The sequence below is a fragment of the Meleagris gallopavo genome, chromosome 5 (genome assembly GCF_905368555.1).
Source record: "Meleagris gallopavo chromosome 5, MGAL_WU_HG_1.1, whole genome shotgun sequence".
NCBI lineage: Eukaryota > Metazoa > Chordata > Aves > Galliformes > Phasianidae > Meleagris > Meleagris gallopavo.
In genome coordinates, this window is record NC_139408.1 from 23,161,794 (window position 1) to 23,185,598 (window position 23,805).

At 40.7% G+C, this 23,805-nt stretch overlaps 1 protein-coding gene across 6 annotated transcripts in view; it reads left to right on the forward strand.

The window, feature by feature from the left end:
- Nucleotides 1-23,805, forward strand: part of AMBRA1 (autophagy and beclin 1 regulator 1) — a 124,778-nt gene that overhangs the window by 78,377 nt on the left and 22,596 nt on the right. For all 6 annotated transcript variants that reach the window (XM_085224716.1, XM_085224711.1, XM_085224712.1 and 3 more), the window contains 3 exons: nt 4,741-4,929; nt 5,390-5,544; nt 20,689-20,828. In XM_085224716.1, the coding sequence (XP_085080842.1) occupies nt 4,741-4,929; nt 5,390-5,544; nt 20,689-20,828 (484 nt within the window). The remainder of the gene's footprint in view (nt 1-4,740; nt 4,930-5,389; nt 5,545-20,688; nt 20,829-23,805) is intronic.

Genomic DNA, 23,805 nt, shown 5'->3' on the forward strand with positions numbered 1-23,805 from the left:
TGAGATTGCCTGCCAACTCCACTTCCCATCAGAGAAATGGCTCCGTGGCCGACCTCCATCTCAGAGAAGCTCTTCTTCCTGTTATAACTAAACAAAGAGAAGGTAGTTTGGAAATAGGATGTTTTTCACTGAAATGTGAAGTAACAGCAGTGTGTTTAGTGCAGCCCTGCGATCTCAGCACCCTCAGAGGCCTGGCCTGACCTTTGGCCATGCACAAGCCTCAGCTCTGGGGCAGTGACCACACTGATGGCAAACCCAGCAAGTGCACACAGGCCTTGAAAGGCTGAGCAACGTGGGTCTGTTCACCCTTGAGAAAAGATGACAGAGAAGGAATCTGATCAATGGCTGTAAATATCTAAGGTGCAGGAGGCAAAGGGTCGAGGCCACACTCTTCAGCACGCAATAAGGGTGACAGAGCACTGAAACAGGCTGCCCAGAGAGGTTGTGGAGTCTCCTTCTCTGGAGAAATTCAAGACCTGCTTGGATGCTGACCTGTGCAACCTGATCTAGGGAGCCTGCTTTGGAAGGGGGGGTTGGGCTCGATGTTCTCTGGAGGCCCTTTCCAGCCCCTACAATTCTGTGATTCTGTGGCGACACCTATGGCCTGGGGAAATGACTCTGGAGGGACCTGGGGGATTTCAGCCTCCAGCCTATCATTCTCTGTCAGTTACAAAACAAGAAGATCCCTTCTCTCCTTTCACCAGTTCTTTTTTTAATAATGCCAACATGAACACAATCCAGCCTTCTGCTATAACTGTTGATCATATCAGCATTGGGCTGGGGAATTTGGTAGCAGAGGCAAAGCTATCTCTGGCCACTTAGTTAATATTCTTCTGCTAGGTGCTGCTGCTGTCACTACCGTAGATCCTTAAAATTGCTCACAGCTAGTAAGTCAGTATTGAATTGGTGACCATTACCTTTCCATGGGTGAAATATCTGAAGGTTTTGTCTGTTGTTTTTGTTTTTTGAATATAGTTTCCCTTATGCTACTTTTTACTTGTTATTTCCATATCATAGAGTCATAGAATCATTAAGGTGAAGATCAAGTCCAACCATCAGCATATCCCTGCCATGCACACTAAGCCATGTTCTGCAGTGCTGCATCCACACGTTTCTTGAACACCTCCAGGGACAGTGACTCCAGCATCTGCCTGGGCAACTGTTCCAATACCTCACTAGTCTTTCTGAGACTAAATTTTTTCCAGTATCCAACCTGATATTCTAACCACTGTGTCTGAACTGATCTAGTTCTTCCATAATTAGTCACAAGTCAGGAGTTTGTCTTCAGTTGTAACACTGATGGAACTTGGGAAGGTGATTTGGTCACTACTTATTGATTTATGGTTTGATGTAGAACAACTTGAAAGAAGGAAAAAAGCTGTGAAGAAAGTATCATCCTCAGGGTGATAAGGAGAGGATGGAAGCCTGTTCCCAACACTGTATCCTGGGTTATCTTTGGCAAATAGTGCTGTCCAGCTGGCATTTCCAGGCCTTCTCTAGCTTCAAGTGGGATTATGCTGTAGGTGTGAGCACCATGTTAGCACAAGAGCTTGATTAATTTGTTCTCTGATGTTTCTTTTGATCTATTCTATCAGCTCTGTGGCTGCATTAACAACAAAAGAAAACAAGAGATGAAAGGGCAGCCTTGTTGCAAATGATTTTCCAAAAATAGCATTTTTTTCCCCTGAAGTCTTCTATTTTGACTTCATTTTAACAGATGGAACCTCAGCTCAAAAAAATCAAATAGTCAAATGCATCCTGAGTCATCTCCCTGACTTAGGAATCTCTTAGATGCTGTTCCTTGAGGTTTTTCTGCTGACACAGTAGGTACCTTTGGTCCTGGTCTGTGCTGCCTGAGTCCTTCATCCTTTGCAAGTTACGGAAGAGCAAAGAACTGTGATGCCAGCATGAATGAGATCTTGCAAGACTGAAATAAAGGGCATCTTCTTCTTCCGTGTGACTTGCATCTGTGATATTTTATGTTCCAGGCAAACTTCGAGGGGGAAAGATAGTTCACTTCTGGCAGAGGAGCTCACAATCTGTTTTTCTAAGAGCCCTTCAGCATATGCATTAAACCTTAAAAAGAACAAGACACACAGTCATGTCGGACATTGTTGTGAAGAGCTCACCAAAAGACTGTTCAGTGTGCTGTGCTGAAGCAGTAAAGGAAGAAAAGAAGAAAACAAAGCAAAACAAAAACAAAAAAAGGTAGAATATAAGTGAACCTATGCTGTATGATGAATAGACCATTGGTGAATTAATATTTTTAGGTTGCAGCAGATTAGAATAGAACTCCAAAGAGATAAGTGAGAAAAGACCCTCTTAACCACTGTCTAGATCCCTACAAGCTCATCCTATATTTCCTCTTATTCTATCTTAAAATTAGTTAAATTCTTTACCCCTTTTACTTTTGTTGAAAAACTATTATAGAATCTTGCAATTCAGATTTTAAAAGATATAAATCTAATTTTTAAACTTAATGGTTGCTTTTACCCACTTACTCTCACCTGTCAATTTTGAAGAGAATTATAACTAATGTTCTCTGGCACTTATGTTTTTGGAACTTTTTTGTAAATACAATCCTATTTCCTCTCCACCTTTTTTTTTTTTTTAAGCCATAAAATAAATGCCACATTTTCCCCAGTTATCTTTTAACTATTTGCTGGATTTGGTACCATTTAGGGCTTAATTTTTCTTGAGCATGACTGACTAAAACTGTGCTCAGTGTTCTGCACGTGCTCTCAGCAGAAACTGACTAGGGCAGCACTGACATTTCCATGGTAAGCGTGCTCCCCAGTGCAGCTCAGCACTGCCACCTCTTTCACTGTCATGCTAAGTGGCTGCTAGTCATTGCTATGATCACCAGAGTTGATCCTGTTTCCAACTGATGAGCTGCTAGGTAAAGCAGAATTTAAAAAACATTATCGCGCTCCAGAATTTTTGCATTTCACTTCTTTTATGCTTCTGTATAGTTCAGTTTTCCATTTGTGAACCAATCATGCTCTGTTAATGAATTAAGCAACTTTGTCAAAGATTTCGTCAACCAGCTGCACTCTGTGTCTAGCTGATTGAAAAAGATAATAAATAGGATAGGTTTTGAAATGAGTTGCTGAAGAACTCTGCAGGAATCCTTCCAATTTGATGAAAAGTACAAGAGTGCAGTGAACTGTCATGTATCCTGTAGCTAGTTCATTGCATGTATGCTGTAGTTCTTGTGTTGATACCCATCTTCTCTTGTGATAACAGAGTATTTCAGTAAAGACTGAAGGGGGAGAATTGGAAGGCACATTCTAATTCTGCATTTTTGAAATGAGGTAGTGTAGCTCTTTATCCTGTGCTCTTTCTCTTCAGCTAGCTTTAGACTGATCGCTCAGGAATTTTGTCATGTTTTGGACTGTCTTTTTTGAAGGGCCATGTGTATTTTTGGTTATTTCAGCACTGGCAGTGACTACGTTATTTACCTTTTCTGTTCAGCACCTTTCTGTTTATGTTAGGCTGAAAATTACTGTTTTTAGCAGCTTTGAAACTGGAAGAAAAAAAAAAAAGGCTGAGTAAATTTAGAGTACAGGTGTAGGTGGCTTAGTACAGAATGTAATTAAATAGCCTGTTTCTTATCCTCGTATGTTTTTTCATTGAAATTTCTTAAGTGGAGCAGTAGAATATGATACTCAACTATGCAGGTAAGTAGTTCCAGAAAGGAATGTCTTCAAGACCACAAAAAAATAAAGATTAAGTTGAGCAAACAGTTTTAATCAGCAGTCCTGGGAAGAGGGATCAGTCCTGGCTCACTCCCCATCATGACTTCGTTTCCTGCTGCTGCAAGTGTTAGTTTCAGCTCCTTATCTCCTGGAATAATTATATCAGCTCCAGTCAAAAAAATGAAGTGCTTTTTGGTTAAGCTGAGGGGGTGAATATCGTAATCTGTTGGTGAAGAGATGATGCCAAAAGCCATGGAACTTTGTTACACTAGGAATGGTACAGTTGTGTGGTAAGATTGAGTTGCCCAAAGATCATATGGGCTGCGAATGCAAGGCACGGAGGGGAAAGGTCTGTATGAGGTCACTCAGCAGCTCACTGGCAGAGATTAAAGTAAAACTTCAGTTTTCTGAGGTGCTGTTCGCTACCTTGTCTGTTTAACAGCTGCTTCACTGATTGCACAAGTGTCTCATACTGGAGCAGTTAAATGGTGGACTGGCTAGAAGAGTCGCTTTCCTATCTTGTTTCCTTTAGCCAAGATTGGTGTAAAAACAGCCGTCAGAAAGGAATGTCTGTATCTATGGGGAGGAATTTTTCATTTACCTTCTGTTTATTGGCAATAAGGAAAGGTGAAACTTAGGGTTTCCGTATGAAAATGGGAAATTAATCAAGGTGTACTGTTTCTAATGTTACCACTGCTGGAGTATGTCAAAGAGTCACAATTTGGGACTTGTTTAAACTGTGCTGTCCTTTGCAAAGGGTAGTGTTGTACTCAAGAAAGGAGCGATTTGATAAAATGCAATCATTGCTGTTTCTTGGCCGAAGGCTCCAGGTGAGTAGATTTCATTCTCTGGGCTCGTTGTAGTGCCTTATCTGTGTTTTGGAGCAAATGTTACATTAATCAGAGTAGCAATATTTCATAAACTTTTGGAGAAAGCTATATGTCTTGAATGCCTCATACATTTAGTGTTCTACGTTAGGTTTGAATCTTACTTTATTCTGCTGAGCCTGAATGTTTTAATCATTGTTCCTTTCTTTCTTCAGCATCTGTGAACGTGCTTGTTCAAAACTGCAAGATTTACAATGATGCTAGCTGTGATATATCTGCAGATGGGCAGCTACTGGCAGCCTTCATTCCCAGCAGCCAGCGAGGCTTCCCCGACGAAGGAATATTGGCTGTGTATTCTCTGGCACCCCATAACTTGGGCGAGATGCTTTACACAAAACGATTTGGTAAGATGCAGCAAGAAGTCAGGGTGGGTGGGGATGTGAGAAGTTACCTTGGAACTCAGCATTCATTGAGAAACACAATAGTCTGAATGTCAATGCCTGTCTACTGTAGTAACAGGAAATACAACATTGGCTGCCCCACTAGCCACAAACATAGCATTGCTGGGGGGAGTTTGTGATACTGTCTGGGTAGTTAAGGTGCTGGTAGTGGGTAGTTGCTGCAAGACAATTTTTTATTTGAAGAACTTCATTGTTTTAGAGGGAGGATACTTGCAGCAGTAAAGTGTCTTCACAAAATTTATGCTCATGCAGGTCTCCTTGTTCTTTTCTGCCTCTTACCAGAATGAGCTTTGTATGCTTTATGTTATTGGAATGCTAGAATACTAGAAGAAGAAACTGTGGGAAAGATATGTCAGGAGGGATGTTAACCTTTGAGTGAAGTAACTACTGTTCTGTTTTATAGGCCCTAATGCCATTTCTGTGAGCCTGTCTCCAATGGGCAGATATGTAATGGTGGGACTGGCTTCCCGACGTATCCTATTGCACCCTTCCACAGAACACATGGTTGCTCAAGTCTTCAGGTTGCAACAGCCCCATGGTGGAGAGACCTCTATGAGGGTGAGTATGTGTGTATTCTGTTTCTGTGAATTTTTGTCAGTGATATCATGCTGCTTTGGCTCTAGCCTACTAGTTAGTTGTTGGCTTATGACAGCAAAAAGGTAACATGCTCCAGGCTCACTGAATAATAAACATATGTAGGGATTTATCACAGAGGTATGCAAACATGACAGAAGAATATAAATTTAACAGAATTTTTAAACCTTTCTGTGGTTTCAAATATGATGACAAGCAAATATTCAGTGTCATATATTTGTAAGTCTAGATATCACTCAGAGTACTTAGTAGGTGTTTTCTATTTTGGGGGGTTACTATGCATCTATCTTGATCTATCTTGTGGCACTGCAATTGGCTTTACTGTGAGGAAGTTTTTTGGCTGAGGTTTCAAGATTATTTCCTGACATTCTTAAAAGGGACTTAACTTCTAGGAGTGACCACCAGTGGTTTCATATTAGATTTGCTTACCATGAGGCTGACCTTGTTTTTGCCAAATAGGGTGTTCATGGTTAATTATTAATGAGCTTTCTATGTATACGTAGGCCAGCTTGGAAATGGAATTTCTTTTCTATACTTCTGCTTTGTTGCTGAGCTGTGAACCACCCTGAGTATTCAGAATGTGCATAAAACTGTCTTTTTTCAAACACACACAAAATTAAGAGAACGTATACAGCTTGCCTCATTCATCAGCAGAGAAAGACAGCTGCTCAGAAATAGTTTAGGATGGTAAAAGCCATGTGCAGTTGAAGAAACAGAACTAGGTAGTTTCTGAAGCTGAAATTTGGATTCGGTGGTATTTTTTTTGCCATGTATTCAGGCATCTTGCAGGAGATAAAGAACAACCATTCAAGCCTTTTCATTTTTGGGAAGTAACATGATTATAGTGGAATTGCTTCCATGAACAGCTTTTCCCTCTCTGTCTATATCTCTATCTTTTTAAAGATCCTTCTGATTATTTTTCTTTTGGCAGAGCCTTCATAATGTACAGGAATTAGACTGGACCATTTGACTAGTGGCCTGGCACTGAGGAGAGAATTTACCTATGGCCCAGATTGCTAGATTCAACTTCATGCTCTGTAGTTACTGTCTGGGCTGCTCATTATTCAGGGAGGGTCACATCAGCTACGTTGTTACATGAGCTAACTTATCAGCCAGTGTTAAAATTCATGTTTATCTTCATCACCTGTTCCACATCATGAGGCAAAGTAAGATTGATAATGAAGATATTCTTTAGTGAACCAAGTCAGCATGTTTTTAGCCCTGATTCTGAGCTACCATTCTGGTAAAGGCCACTTAAGGTAAGAGGCAGATTAAAGATCATTTGTGAAAACAGCCCAATTTGGCTAGTGGGTATGGTTGGTGAAAGCTGTGTGGATATGACAGGATTACTAATTACGTGGATTCAGTATTCTGCTAGATTCTTCTAGTTTGCCCTAGTACTGATTCATTCATTTTCATTTAGTCTTTTTCAGATCCTAAGTTTTCAGTGCCAAATAAGGGAGTGTCACTTCCCATAGTCTTTGTACTGTATCATAGTAAGTTAAGATAAGGAAGTCCTATTAGCTAAAATCATGTCTCTTTGCATGAAAAGCTATGGTAAGATTAATTCCTCTCATCCATTCTTTACGTTTTCTCTAAGCTCCAGTTGCTGCAGCTTGTAGCCATTCTTTTTGGACACACGTTGTGTAACTAACAAAATCAGTAAGGTTGGTCTGAATCTTCCATTCCAGTATCTTCCATTTATTTTTTTCATTTCCATTTTGCACATACTTTCTTTCCCCAGAGTCTATAATATTCTTTAACTGCTTGTATCCTTGCTCTTAGTCATCATTTAGCGAAGTAATGCTTTGTATTCCCTTATCTTTTCTTGTATTTCAGTCTCACAGCTTCAGGTTTTTAAATCCTAAATTCTCTTCAGAATAGCCATTTTTTCCCCTCGTTCTGGTATATATTTGAATCACAGAATTGTAATGGACCTCTGGAGATCATCCAGTCCAACTGCCTGCTAAATAAGGTTTCCTAGAATAGGTTACATAGGACAGCATCCAGTCTGGTTTTGAACATCTCCAGAAAAGAAGACTCTCTGGGCAGCTTGTTCCAGTGCTCTGTCAACCTCAAAGTAAAGTTTTTCATCATTTTCAGATGGAACTTCCTGTGTTCCAGTTTGTGCCAATTGCCCCTTGTTCTGTCACTGGGCACCATTGAAAAGGGCCTGGCCCCATCCATTCCTGCCTAGTAGATATTTGTAAACATCAATCTTCTCCTCTCAGAACTGGACATAGATGTGGCTTCACAAGACAGAGTAGATGGGGAGAACTCTTCATCTGCTGGTCACGACCTTTTTTATGCACTCCAAATGCCATGGGCCTTCTCTGTAGAGCTCCTTTCCAGCAAGTCATCCCCATACCTGTTCTGGTGGATATGATTATTTCTCCACAGGTGTAGGACTATACACTCGCCCTTGTTGAACCTCAAAAGATTCTTCTCTTTCCTACATATGTAATGTGATGAATGTATGTAATGTATGCCAGAACTCCATAGAGGATGTTTTTTCAGCTTTTTTTTTTTTTTTTTTCCCCTTTGGAGTATGGAGCTTTACTTACGCATTAATTTACTTACGTTTTTTGTTACAGTACCTTGAAAATTTTGTACAATTTTTCTCACTCTTGCTTTGCATCACTGCACCCCTGTCTTTTTCATCTGCTGTAATTCTGGATTATTTTTCTCCAGATGGTGTGCATGCATTCTAAAGGTTGCTTTTTTCATCTTTCTTGCACATATATTTTTAGCTTCCAAAAGCTTTTCCCCCACATTCTCAAATCTATCCAGTCTAGCAGGGTTTGTTAACTAATTTGCTGCTTTTCCCCTTTCCTGCACCATGATTAAAGACATTTAAAATGTCTCATTTCTGACTGCTTTGGTCTTTCAGCTTTCTGCCTATGTGACAGGGTCACAACTAGACCAATTTAAATTAATTTGGTTAAAGAGCCTTCCTGTCGGATGACGTTGGGTATAGTTTCAGCATTCTGGTGTGTCGTTGGTTGTCTTTGTGCAGTCTGCAGGACCAAGCTTGAAAAACATAAGACTGTTAATCTTGTAAATGTTATTCCTTCATCTAGTTGTAGAGATTAGTAAATCAACTACTGGCGCCAGAAGAACTGTCGCTTCTTCTGTCTTGAGTTTTGCAATAGCTCCATAAGTTTGTAATGCTTTTTAGGACATGCAAAATAAAAATAGAAGTTTAAGTAGGAAACTTTATTCATAGCTCACCATCTTTACAGTGACTGCTGCATTCATATTCAGTTGAGTAAAAACCTGTTTGCAGCTTGGCCAGCATGCAGTAGAAAGAGGTATAGGAAAAAAGGCACTGGTGGATCTGTATTCTTCTATCTCTAGTGTGCACATTAGAGAGAATCGGAAAGCATCCTCTCTGCTTCTATGCCAACAGTTTGTAATACAAAGCAATTACTATTCAACTTCTTAATTAAAAAGAAGTCATATCCATGTTCTGTAGCAGTTCTTTGTGGATGTTTTAATTGTGCATTCCTTGCAGAAATCCCCAGAGAGAAATTCAAGAGAAATGCTGTATCAGATAGTATGCAAATTCTTAAAAGGTGTCTCAGGATTATTCCTTCCTTCCTGACACCATTTGACTACCTGTCAATGCACTGGGAGAGCAAGGCTTGGCAGTGTGGCTCCTAAGTTGTTTGGGAACCTGCTGAGAAGTGACATACAGTGATTACTTTCCTTTCTCCGCATGCCTAAGTAGTAAGGGTAATGCAAGTTTCCATTCCTCAGATAGTTTTCTTTGTCTTCCTGTTGCAATAGAAGTTTTGAAGATGCAGTTAATTAGCTCTGGTATGTGTAATAGCACCTAGAAATATCCTGGCTAGTGGTGTAATTTGCAGAGCTGAAGGGAAATGTCCTGGATAGTATCATGGAGCATCTTGAGAATCTGTATGTATCTTGCTTCTTCTATTCAAGAGAGATTGGGTAGAGCTAAATAGGTCAGAATCGTGATTTTACTTATGAATTGTGCTTAGAAAGGGAGTAAAAGTGGTAAATTCTCATCTGCTGTGATAGCATCATGAGCTAGAGATCCATACTCTTTCTGCTCACTCCTTTAAGATTTAATCTGCTTAGCATTTCAGATAGAAACCTGCCTTTCCTTAAGAGCAAGTTTCTTTTTCATATTGAAATTTAAAAAGCTTGCTAGTAGTACTGACTTCTAACAAGAGTATTATGTGTAAAACTTGTTTTGTTTTTGTTTCTTTTCTCTCTCTCTCTCTCTCTCTCTTTTTTTTTTTTTTTTTTTTTTTCTTCCAACTAACAAACATCTGAAATCTGCCTGTAGCTGCTTTTAGCAGATCTCTAGATTGGGGTAGTGCGGAAGCAATGATGCTGGGAATTGTCCTGCTACAGATGAGTTTCAGAGATGGGAGGTTTGGAGAAAGAACACAGGATTTTGCAGCCTATTTTGAAATTGTAGGTGGAGGTGATCCGAATAAGAAGTATCTGCTTTCAAGCTGCTTGGACCTGGGATGATTTGTGTGTTCTCTGTGACTCCAGAAATCTTCTGATTTGTGACTTCCAGACATGGAAGCTAAAGAATATAGAATAATGTGAACTTAGAAAGTTGGAAACTTAGAATAGTGAGGATCATAATGCTCTGGGTCTGTTACCAATGGATATTAGTGAGAAGAAGGCCAGAAGGTATGTTTTTTTTCTGGCAAATTCTGATTCTGAATTTCTTCACAAATTCTGATGTCCTCACTTTACTTAATGTTTTGTTTTTATCTTACCCTAACTAACTGAAATCACAAGAATGCAATTATTATAATTCAAGTTAAAATAAAACTCAGGAAGGAATTTTTAAACTGAGGAAACGATTCTTGAAGATGATTGAAAACTTGATTGACATAAAGCTAAAAAACTAACCGTGTAATTTGTGGGGAGTGAGATGACATAACCAGTTCCTGTCTCACGTACTGCATTGTGATTTGAATGTAAAAGGAAAACCCAGACTTAGCTCTTGGAAAATTAAAAGACCCAAAATTAACTCCTGACAAGGTGACTGGCAGTGGCAAAGATCCTGTTGAAGTGGTTGGTTGGTCTGTGGTGGTTTGGACAGAAGGGGCTATGTGTGCACTTTGTTGTAAACTAGAGTATTCCAAATGCTGCAGGAAGAAAAGCCTGAAGCAGAAAGGCACACCAAGTTTTAGCACAGAGACAAGCTTTCTTTCAGAGTATTAAATCTTAACTAGGAGAATGCACAGAACATGTGAGAAGATGTCAAATTGTATCGAATACTCTGAGCCTTGTGCAAGTGTCAACAGAATGTATTCAGTATGGGCAGCAAAGGGGATGGCATTGCCACACTTCATTGACTTACTTGGATGCATTGTGAGTGCTCCTGCAGCTGTAAATGAAGGCTCTTTAAGGCCGATAGCAAATGGCTGTGCACATCTGCTTCACTGAGAAACGAGTTATTGAGAGTTCTGACAAAACTATAATGTAAAAAGAAAACTGATGGGAATGTGTGGAGATGGCTTACGATAATAAGTCAGAAGAATTCAGGTAAACTGACATATGTCTGAAAACAAGAACAATTTGGAAAAAAAAAAAAATAGAGTACCAACTTCATGCTATTGTGCTGAATGAACATGCTCGTTGGTATGGTCTCTCGTGTCTTCATTTGAGAGAGATTTTGACATCTACAGGTGGACAGAGGGAGCTCTTGACTATTCTGAATAGAGAGAGTGTAGTATATCCAATTCCCACCCTAAGAAATTTTCTGCTGCTGGCAGAAACTGAACCAGGTGGATGCTTCTTTCGCAGTCAAAAGTCCAAGCCAACTCACTGACTGAATGTCTTTCTTGGTACTAGGAAGAGGACGTGGGGGCAGAACCATGTTCTTATCTCTCCTTTTGATACAGAGAGGAGCGTATAATAGACTTGTTATAGCCAAATAGTTGGTTATGCTGTGTCAACCAGTAGATTCTAGTTAATTTTGTAAAACAGGGCATCCAGAACTCATGTTGGAAAGCACTGTTTATGTAGGGTGCTGCAGATAAGAACTGGATTCACTATCAGAAAATATTATGCTACATTGGTGTTGCAGATGGCGTGAAAAACTTCATTGATTTGCATGTTTGAGTATAAATGGATAAATAGCATGTTGGAAAGGGGTAGTGAAATTGTTATCTTGACTGGTTTCAGCCATGTCTGCACAAAGGCTGCTGAGACACTGTAGAAACTTAACTCAGTGGGTTACCTTCAGAAAATACTGTGTTAATATCTCATGCAATGGGTAAACATGTGAGTAGTGTTGGTTCTAACAAATTTGTGTGAAGGGAAACAGCATCAGTTCTGTATGGGCTTACTTCGTGGGATACAATAGTAAGAGCCAAGACTTTTTGTTTAATGTGGAGGCCAGAATTAGGAAAGTTGAGCTCCAGCAGTTTGGGTAAAATCTTGAGCCCGTTTGCCCTGCAGTAGCTACTGTTTGCTTCAGTGCAGTTGGGGACATAGGTAGGACTAGGTAGGAATAATTACGGCAAAGATGGTTCCATTTCCGAGATGATTTAGATTCAGTCATCTTACCAAAGTCACCCTGAGGAAAAGGAGCTTTGGTAAATACCAGGTTTGTGCTCAAGTCACCACAGTATGGGAAGACCTGTGTAATTTCATGAAGATTTGTCAGTACCTCTTCATACCTTTTTTTTTTTTGAATTAAATTTAAGCTAGCTCTTTTCTCCAGTAGTTATTCCTTCCAGACGTGTAGGCAGCTGGATGACAGCCTCTTATCACCCAGATGAGGGTGCACATATCTCTGTCATCAACATACTGTTGACACTTGATCTTGTATGCCGCTCTGTTGAGGCTCAGCAGACAAAGAGTAGGGTGGAATGGCAGCTGTGCGCACATCCTTTGCTCTTGTTATTAGATCTTTAACATATTGTGGATTTTACTGTTACAGTCTCAGTGTGACATTTAATGGGGAATTCAAAGGCAGTGCTTTTGGACTGCAGTATGAGTTAAAGGCAAAAATAAAGAGGCTTGTCATTCCTTTTGCCATAGAAGTGACCATATTTTTATTAGATTGTTCTAGCACTGACAGCTATCAGTGATTTTTGCAGCAGACAGCAATAGCTGGGGGCACAGTCCTCTTGCACAGTTCACTTCACTTTTGTGTCTGCACTGAATATATACGTATCTATCTTCTGTCTTGCTAACACCCCCTTTGGCATTCATTTTTTGTCCTTTCATCTGTTCCAGCCACACACACGCCTGATTGAAAGCACAATTGTTTTGTTTGGCAGTTTCTTGCTTACTCAGTCCTAGTTTTCGGATCCAGGCTTGAACCAGTCGCCAAAAGGGCTTTTTGCAGGTATTATCCTGGTTTTGCAGCCTCTGGGAGACTGGTAGCAAATTAATGAGCTGCTTCACTGCAAGAGTGTTATCTTCATGGTGAGAGCTTTGTTACCTGGAATGATCAGCTTCTTTATGTAACCTAGGTCTTGTTAATGTTTAGTTATTTAAAAACTACTTAGTAGTTGGACTGCAGACTTGTGAGATAAAGTACTAGGTGATATAATGCCAAGAGCTTGCCTAAAGAGAGGAAGGGCTAAAGAGAAGCCTGAGGAGAGGAGTGCTGTAACTAAATCTCTCCTGATCAGCACTAAGTTATGTGACCAAGTATGGTCAGGAAGAACCAACAATGCTTTATATTTGTGCAAAGTTTCTTGGTTAATCTGCAGACACTTCAGATGCTGTCTCGTTTTAGGAAATAGATCAAGTCTCTTCAGTTAGGGTTTCAATGGTTGCTGAAAATAAAGGATTAGCTCTCAGTTAATTCACCATGGCTCAGAAAGCAAGGCAAGGATTTTCAGCACTGGCAGCAGATGCAGAATAAGGCAGAAAGAGGTTTGTTGTATCAGAAAAGAATGAGGAAGAATTTCATATATGATCTTATTGCATCTGGGGTAGATAAATGGAGTTGAAAGAAATTTTATTTGTACTGAGCATTAGATGATAAGATCCATTTGAGGATAAGACTGACAAGTCGAAAAAGATAAGTGCATTATTTTTGCTTCTTCCATTTTAACGGAGAAGATCTAATGGAAGGACGTGTCTGTTGTTGGCAGGAATTAGCTTTGGGGGAGGGGACGAGTGCAGCACAAACTAACCTGTTTAATAAGAGGAGACTTAGAGCAAAAGAGCAATTTTTTTTTCCTCTCCAATCATTGGAAATGCATGCATTTTTATTTACATCTGCAAGTAGGTACAGAAAGGAGACTCCTTCCACAAGGGAGATTTGTTTCATTACAAAACATAGATTGATGTACATTGTCTTATGAATTAATCTATCAATCCATCAGTCAATTACTCCAAAGAGTATTTGTTTTACTTTGCCTTCAAGGCCCTCTGCTTTAGACAAGCTCAATTCTGCTGCAGAGGTCTGTAGGCTTTGTGGCAGTGCATAGCATAAGCCTCAATTTCAGCAGCTTTCTTGAAATTCATAAATAGAAGGTGGAGTAAAGAATGATAATCTAAGCAAAAAAGGGAGAGTGTTATTTATTAAGGAGGTCAAGTTAGGATGTCTGTTTCTTATTATATTTCTGGACCTTACAAAAAACCAAAGAGCTGTTTAAAGTATTTGGCAGCATTATAGAAGTCAGTGATGCAGGTGGCTTCCTGGCAGCAAAACAGAGGACATACAGTGCTTTTAGTGGAGCAATAGATGCTTTACAGCGGCTTCTAACCCAATATGCTAATGTCAGATGTGAATACGTTGACTTTAAAAATGTACCAGGTGAGATCTTTCAGTGGCAATGCCCTTCTGGGTGAGTAAGGCAAAAAGCTGTCTTGAATTGATTTAGGTACTGTTCAGTCTCAGTAGTGTGATTAAAGTTAAAAAAGGCGAGATTATAAACTTCTGAAACTTCAAGGTCGGATTGTAGAGCCGAAGATGAAGGGCAGATGGGGAAATGCAACGTGCATGGAGCCTTTGTTGTACTGCTTTTGTTTGCACTCTGCTTGTGCCTTCATCTCGTCACTGCACCTCATCTGCTCTGCAAATCGCAAGTGCAGTTTGCAGTTTTTTTACAAGCTGCTACTACTACTGTTTGAAGGCCCTTTGTATGTAGTCTTTGTTTTCAGCTGTAATTTCAGTGAATGTAATTGCAATGTTGTGAATTGATTCTGCTTTTAAGATTGCATCTTAATATATGGCTCATGTAGATTAGTTTATTAAAGTGTATTACCTAACAAGGTATCTGTTCAGGCTAAAACTCTAGCATAGCTGCAGCTACACTGAAAAGCTGTGCTGTCCCCACGGTTACTGTGATGGTATAACCTGTACCCATACAAAGAGTACTCTGTTGATCTGCACTGTATGTGCATAGATATTTAGTTGTACTGTCAACACTTGTCTCTTATGCCTGCACAGGTCTAATGTTTCTCTTCATAACCCTCTTTTCTGAACCTCTTTTCCCTGCAACCCAAGTCAGGGTGTCTGTGAGGCTTTGGATTTTGCCAGTCCCCTGGTAAGAGTGGCTGCTGCTCAGGAAGCAGAGTATGACAGCTGTACGGATGTGGAAGAATGCAGGAACAAGGAACAGAGCAGCACGGGGTGGTCAGGATCTCACATCTCTGTGCCTGCCATCAGCCTCAAGTTAGAAGTGTGGTGAGAGCTCTCATTCTTCCCTGGGCATTACATGTTAAATCTACTTGCCTTTCTGGCCTATGTCCTTTGGTGCAGTAGCTTTGGGCCGGTATTGTTCTCAGGGAAGAGACAGCTCCATGCAGGATGGTGCTTGTTTTGCAGCTTGATGTTCAGGTTGATGCTTTTGATGCACTCGCCATCTTTGTGTTCAGATTTCCCTCTGTACCTCATTTCCTAGCATTTTGTTCTTACTTGCGCCTCCCTGCCCATTTATCCATTCCTATTTAATACTTCTTGTACCCTTCAGCCCTGTTTAGATTAGCATACTAGATGTTTCTCTTCTTGTGTTTTTTCACAGCTTGCCTCTGGTGACAGCACCGACTCAGTTGAAAATTAATAATTAAATTTTAGCCTAGTGCCTGATAAACCAACCTCATCTGCTCCAGCCTTTCCTCTCCTCTTACCTGTCAGGATGGAGCTTCACGGATGACAAGATTTCACCATGTAAACAAGTGAACAGCTGCACCCCCTCCCCACTCACTCTTTATCAAGGCTGATCTAGCAGCCCAGTTTACTGTCTGGGCTAAGCAAAGGTAATAGCTTGAAATTTATTGGCATCTTGAAAGGAGATGCATCTAGTTGAGAGCTGAAATGTCTCTATTGAATTTAAAAAGATAAACGCAAGAGTTCCTGCTGAGTTTCCCTGCCCACTTGTGCCAACTTTCTCTTCTCCTCCAGCTTCAAAACATGTTTTTTCCTTCTTGGGTGCCAGCAAGAAGGGAAAGATAGGTTGCACTCTGCTGAAGAAGTAGTCATCAGTACTCCCCTGCTTTCTTTTGCTGTGAGGAAGAACTGGCTGTGCAAGCAGCATGGTGCCAGCAGCTTGCCCAGTCCTGGTGCTACTCATCCCAGGTGAGTTTTGCAGCATTGCTGCCAAATGACATCAGCACGGGCTTGGGGCAGCCTGCTGCTTTGATTGACAGGATCTTGGTCCAGCTTTTTGTTGTTGGCAAGTCCCATAAATAGAAGTAGAAGGTGGACTTTGAAGAATGTTATTAAATGGCAGCAACTTCTCGGAGGTGGAACAGGAAGGAAAGAGTGAAGCATGAGGTCAGTAACTAACGATAGGGCTTTGAAGAGGAGAAGCTTGCAGCATTCCTGCTCCTCCAGGGCAGGTACAAATTAACTGTCTAGCTCTGTGCATATGTGTTGTGCCCAGGGCTCTCTTCTTTCCACTCGAGTCAGCAGCTTGATGCTGAAGGAGAGATCACTGGGGAGGATTCCTTGAAGTTGTTGATTGTCATGCAGCCTGTCTGGCTCTTTGCCATAAGTAAATATTTAGTTTAATACCTTAGTGATTGTAACAGGTGCCACAGTGCTGATGTGCCAGCAGTGACAAGCTGGAGGGTGAACAGCAGTGGTAGACTTCAGGTGGCTTTTGTGCTTTGCATGAAGCAGTCTTGCTGAATGCTTTGGGGGGGCTATTTGTTTGGGCTTTTTTTTTGCTTTTTCTCTTGCCTTACAGCCCTTCTTTCTTTGAGCCGTCTTTCTCCCCATGTGAATTCAGTGTTACTCCTAGATTAGTCATAGAAGTTGAGGGAGGGTAGAAAAGGCACACCAAAGAGGTAAGTAGCGCTTCTGGAGCAGTCTTTGAAAGCGAAAATGCACAGGCATAAATGACCCAAGCAAGCCTTTCCTTACACTTCCATGATTACGGGCATGTAGAATGGTAGCATTTTCTCAGTGAGTATTCCTTTCCCTTTGTATTGCTGTTGCCTTCTGTGTGGAAGCTTAGCTACCTAGACAGCATGGTATTCCTAGAGGAAGACTTCTCTCCTTGCCAGCATCCCTTGCAGTTAAAGGAAAGATGGGGTTCCTTTGGAATCTCCTTGAAGTGCATAGAGATCACTGGCAGCATAGTTTTTTTACAAATACAGGCATCGGTCAAGTAGCTGTTATGTATAATGTAGCCTGGGTTGTGTGGGTACTAAAGGAAAGGAGCAGGAGCTTTCTTGCCTGCTGACATGACAGTATATTTATACTGCTGCCAAGAAGAGAGCAGCTTGCCAAACTGATGATGCTTGTTTGGGCTCGAGCTTCCATAGGGATGTTCTGAAATGCCTGGTGGGGCAACTCCTGAAGCTCCCAGTCCTCAGACTTCACAGTGTTTATGTTAAAGAAACATATCATTCAAAATCTTGTTTCAGAACAGCATCTGAAAACAAATGAAATGCAGCTGCCAACTTAATAAAATGCTGAGTGGCCACATCTAATGGTGTGGCTCTGTAATATTGGATTAGTAGTACAGCAATACCATGGGAGAGTTTGCCATTGGCTATGGTGAATTGCCTGGAAGCTTGATGTGACTGTTGACAGTGATTATGGGCTGATAGTGTGATTCAGCCCATTTGTTCAAAATTAAAATGCTAACCTGTTAAATATAACCTCTCTGGAGACTGTGGTGTGGTGTGGTGTGGTGGGTGCCTTAAAGATCAGAGGATATTTACAATAGTGGTTCCTGAACTCTTGCACATCAGCTGTTACATGTGGCCCACAACTAGTTCTTGGCCCAGCCCTAAAGAAAGGGAAGTGGAGAATTATCAACTTTTTGCATCTTTATTGTTAGCTGTAAGACTGTTTGAGGATTGGCAGTAGTCTCTTGATGTAGAAGCTAGAGATGTGTCAGTTTGAGATTCCAGTAATAACTTGGAATGTTGTTCCTGGAATTTCAGACCTAAAAAGCATGGACTTGAAGTTCATTTTGGGACCCTTCTCCGGGTATTCTGTGGTTATGTAACGTTCCCGCTGGCAAAGATATGTGGTCACCCTACTGTATTTTCAGGCTGAAGTATCTCAGTAACTTCATACAATTTAGCAATAGAGGAAAACAAAACAAAAACAAACAAACAAACAAACAAAAAACAAAACAAAACAAAACAAAAAAACCATGATGATCTATGGAGAATAATGCTTCCTGGGAGGCTTCTAACCTTCTTTGAAGAGAGGGATCTGCCTGCTGATGTTGAAGGAACTTTTTTTTCCCTCCCTTCTCTGTGGATAGAGTAGGGGGTCTTGCTAATGGATGCAATTGCAAGAGCCGATCTGTATGACTGCATCAGATTGATTAGCTGGGTCCTGCTTACTGCTGCGAGTGGTGATTATGCCAGTACAGCTGCTCTTGTTTTTTTTATGTACTAATTACCACACGCACGGATGTCATCACCCTTAACGCTGCATGGAGTTGTCCCATTAGTGTGGGAGTGGGAAGCAGCAGGGGAGGGGAGCTTTTTGGTGTGTTTATAAGTGTACAAAGAAGTGGAGTGATGAAGCATCTCTTCTTATACAGAATTCTTAAGCCATCTTGCCTTTAGCATAGTGTCCTCAGCCAACATGTTTGCAGGTTGTCAGGATTTCCATTGGGTGCCATTTACTGTGAACACCTGGATGTTGAGCAGGAGCTGGCAAGTCTCTGCCTCAGCATGACTGGCTGCTGATCTGTGGGACGGTGGCTATGCAAGCTGGCCTGCCAGTGTGAGAGAACCGAGAGCTACCTCTAGCAGGCTGCTTCTCATCTGTAATGCCTTACAAAGGTGAAGGTGTTCTCAGGAGAAAAGAAACTTCTTCTGACTAGCTGAAGAGGGATGTGATAGAATACTCTTGCAGTTCTTGGTTGATATGGAAAGCTGCAGCTCTGGAGCACCCCTTCCCCATCCCTTCAATTTCCCTTCCCTTTCCCCTCCCCTCCCCAGAATCTAGTCTTCCCATCTCAGAGTGCACCATCATCTCCATGGTAACAAGTGTTTCCAACATAACTCATTTTTTTTCCTCCTTCCCTTTACACAAAAAGCTAGGGGGAGAATGGGGGCAAATGTGATGGGGATGGGTAAGAGCTACATAAACCCCAAAGGGCCTGTTCCTTTGAATGCCGAGCTTCTCAAAATACTGCTGACTGCCGAGAGATATCTGGGGCAAAGAATGACCAGCTTCTGTCATACAAGAGAAATCCTAAAGGACGTTTTCTTCTCTAATGTGATCTCCTCAGAGAACAGGTTACATGTGTTACTGATTATGGGAAATAATTTTGTTGCTCTGGGTTGATTTTTTGTCATTATGATTATCCAGATGAAGGTTCTAGGTGTTAGTTATTGGAGGGAGTACATTTGAATGGTCTCTGCTTCAGATTTATCAAGTTAAATTATCAGACAGGCTACATGTGCAGAGGGGAGTAGAGTTGTAGAGAAGAACAGGTACATAAGTTGTCCTTAGACCCAGTTTGTAATGCTAATGAGACCCATGCTAAGGAATTGTTAGTTCAGGCCACCTCAGCAGTGTGGTGGTGATTGGTCTGCATTCCTGTCTACCTTCATCCTCTTGTTCCAGTGCATCCTAGTTGTCCTTCATGCTGTCTGGTCTAGCATCACTCCTATTTTCTGGGGAATCTGGAAGAGGTTTGGGGATGGACAGAAAATCTAAGGAAAACTTGTGTCTCAACTTGGAATTAGCCCGTTGAAAATGTAGTTTCCAAGTCCAAATTGCATACCAACACTAACTGCAAGCTAGCAGGTTGCAGGAAAGCATTAAGCTGTACAAAAGATGTTTGCTTTTCAGAGCTGGAAAGTATCTGCACAAATATAATCTGATCCATTTCATTATTTTTACTTTTCAAGCTGAATACACTTCAGATACCAAACTACTGCAGACCAGAGAGCAGAGCATGATGTTTGTCCTACATGTGCATGGAACTTTCATTCTCCTGTATTGCTGCAGTGTTTAGGAAGCAGTTTTACAGCTGTGCTAACTACCCACAGTCTTAACAGCTCTTCAGCTCTCATTTTAGTGTGGGTAAAATGGATGCAAGGGGATGTGAACTGAGTGATTTGTTACTTGCAGACTTGTGCCATTCATAATCTCTGGACATTAATTTATCTCATCTGTGCCCTGTTGTTGTGGGAGGTGGTCAAACTGAGCAACTTTCAGAAGAGTGTTTAAATGATTAAAAATATATGGGTTGTATATTATTTCTATGTAAGGTTTGTTTTGTTTAATAGAAAAAAAATGAACTGTTGATGCTGAAAGCCCATGCACTTGCCAGTTTCCTGTTCCTCCCTGGTGAGTTAAGATGAGAAGTGAAGGCTAGAAGGGACCTAGTTGTCTTGTTGTCTGATGGCTGTGCTATTTGTTCCCATCACTTTAACTCTGCAGCCCACTGAATGATATGCAGAATCTTGTGGTGGCAAGATTTCTTATGTTCTGCAGCTCTTTGTGCCAATCTGTTTGTTAAGCACTTAGGGGCACGTGTATGTTTCCCTAGCAGATGCTTGCTCTTGCTGCTGGATTAGTGTTTTCTTTTAACATCCTGTAAAGTGACGTGTCTCCTTCACCAGCTTTGTTGCTGCAGGGAGACTGAACATTTGTTTACTTGAGTCTCCTTGGCTGTTCTGCCTTTTGTCTTGTCTCATAACTTTATGTCTTTGTTTCAGAGAGTTTTCAACGTTCTGTACCCAATGCCTGCTGACCAGAGAAGACATGTCAGCATAAACTCTGCTCGCTGGCTACCTGAACCAGGCCTAGGATTGGCATATGGCACCAACAAAGGGGATCTAGTGATTTGCAGACCAGAGTAAGTGTTTGCTTTACGTGCAATTATAACTACTTTCGTTACTCTGTTCTTAGGCCACTGGGAATAAGATGTCTTTTCCCTGCTTGGGGCATTGTACTTGAAGTGCCTTCCCCAAATAAGTAGTCATGATACTCCTTTTGAACTACGGCAGTGTTAACACTGTCTCATACTATCTTTGTTAGTTTTGCTGACTTATGAGGAGCATCTTACTAGCTCATCTTATTTCCCATATCTGTCTTGGATTTCTGAACCTTTGCTTTATATTTGTCTAGTGCAGTGTCTTTCAGTCTCTTTGGATCTAGGACTTCCACAACTTGTCAATGAGTGTAGCAAATACAAGGTGTTGGAGATACATTTGATATCCACCAGCCACAGGTTGAAAACTGCTGACCTAGACTTACCAAACATTTATTAGTGTTCAAGTATGATATTCTACAAACTGCAGAGGTTTTTGTCATGATTATGAGCAAGCCAGTGAATTGTTTTGATCCTCACTTGAAAGCCCAATGGTGTGATGTGTAGACTTCAGCTCTTTTTTATTTATACAGTGCCATAAGGGGTGTAACTTTGCCTTTGTAAACCTGCAGTTAAGCACAATCTAATTTAGATGTTGTGTCACACAGATGATGACTGAGAGTGAACAGTGAAACATAAATCACTTTCAGTGTTCATGGTGGTTTATGTACAATACCTTGAGACCCTTTTCTTCATTATCTTGTGCAAGGGCGTCTTTTGGAGCAGTGCTTCTCGTGTTCTACAAGAGTACTTCAGGGATTTCTCTGCTTCAGTTATTTCCTGGTATTAAGCTACCTTGGTATTCTTTCGAGTTACATTGAAACACTTTGTAACTTAGAGTCTGGCCACTAGAAACTTGCAGCACTGCTGGAGATTTTACCAAATGCATGTGGACTCCATCTGTTGTGCATGAGATCAAGCATGTGGTGCTTGTCAAGAGTCATATGATCAGTGTAGAACCACTACATAAATCAGAATAAATATGTACAATTGTAATAGTGACTAATACAGTACAGTCTTCTGGTGAAATTTGCAGTTAGAATTCAGATTGGACCGATTTCAATAGCACAAAATGCCAGTGCTCTTCAAATGTCTCTCTAGTTCTCTTGAATATAATCTTACATCAAGGCCTTATTTATACATGAACTTCTACAAGATATTATTATGGAATAAGCTGTAATTACTTTCTTCCAGGAAAAATGGCTTTCCTCAAGACTCGTTTCTGTACTTTCTAAGCAGAGGAATAATTTGGGAATAGTGGCTTTCTTCTTCTCAAACACTAGTTACTGTAAGTTACTTTTGGTATAGAGAAGTGGTAAGATCTAGTCAATTGACTATGACTCATGAGATGAACTTGGACAAAAACCTGGGGAAAGGAAAGGAAAAGGGGTATCAAAGTGTCTTGATTGAATGTCCTCTGCAAAGTCAAGTTTGGCCTGCCTATCTCAGCTTGCCACATCCTGTGTTAAATATCCATTCTGGTGCTTGCAGTTGCCCCAAGCTGAGTGCCGTGTCTCTTATTGGCATCTCCCTAATTAAAGACACAACAGGAACTCCTTTGTGTGTTACAGGTGCACTGCTAGTCTTTTTGTAGCATCTCTGCGAAAGCTTTCTTAGCTCACCTAGTTGTTTTGGACACATTTCAGTCTCCTTATTTCCATCCTAGCAACAGTCATGCACAATTTCAGCAAAAATGAGCTTTTTGAATATGAACATGAGACAGTGAATACAAAGGTGGAATACTTATTAATAGTTTGATCAGAATGCTTCAACAGGTTCCCTGCTGGTTGGTTGGAATAACTGGTGCTTCTCATGATTACTGCAGACTTCACATGGACTTCTTTGGAGCAGGATTCCTGACATGTTCTGTTCTCAATTGCATCATTTTGTAGGCCAATAACAGCCAGATTGACTTAAAATTCTGTGCATAAAGATTTAGATATTCATTGATCTGAAGAGTTTGCATGGTGGCTCTAACATCAGGACAAGCAAATAAGTCACTATCAGAGAAGAAGTAGTTTGTATCTGTGATGTCCAGGTCTGTTCCAGGTCTACCTGGAAAGTCATCAGAGAAAGAGGAGAAATTCTGCCGTGTAGGTGGCATCTCAGTAGTTCTTGGCTTAACAGACTTAATATCTGATGACTTTGATTTGAGAAATGAGGGAGAAAGATGAAAAGCATTTGTGTGGTTTCCATAGACAGTAGTACAGAAGGGAAGAAATATTAAATTAGGAACTAAACAATTGACAGAGTATGATATGGGGATAGTCTAATAAACAGCAGGGATCCAAAAAACATTGCACTGCTGAAAACATCCCCACTGTTTTAATTTGGCAAAGAAAACAGTGGTCAGTAGCAAACAACTGAGATGGTTATAATTCCCTGGGTCTTTATTCCCGTGTACAATGAAAGCATTAGAAACAAGTACTACAGGGATAACATAAACAGGTTGAAATAGCAGCTGTGCCTCATATACAGGGCTTGAAATGAAGAGTTTAGGGAAAAAGAGTAGGATAGAAGTACAAACTAACACAAACAATAAAGCATAACTTGAAGCTTCATGGGCTGATAATGAGACGTTATGCAAGTAGTTCTTCCAGAAATCTAAAGAAATTGAAATTAAAATCAGAAGTTTAGGACTATATTGCTAGGTTTAGGACTATATTGCTAGGTTAGGATAGCACTGATGACAGTTTTTCTTCCAGATGGAAATGGGGAAGGTCAGGATATGCTGGCAATCCATAATGTGAACTCAGTACAGAGATTTATGGGATATGTTTTGAAGGAAGGGGAGATTAGAGCTATGAGGAGTAAGTTCAAGTGCAATATGACTTGACTGTGGTAAGGTACAGCAGGTGGATACCTATCACTGAGAATTTTATTTACAATAAAAGGATTTGCTTCAGGTCTTAACACATTTTAGTAAGGCAATTAGCATGTTGGGACTACAATAAATCTAGTT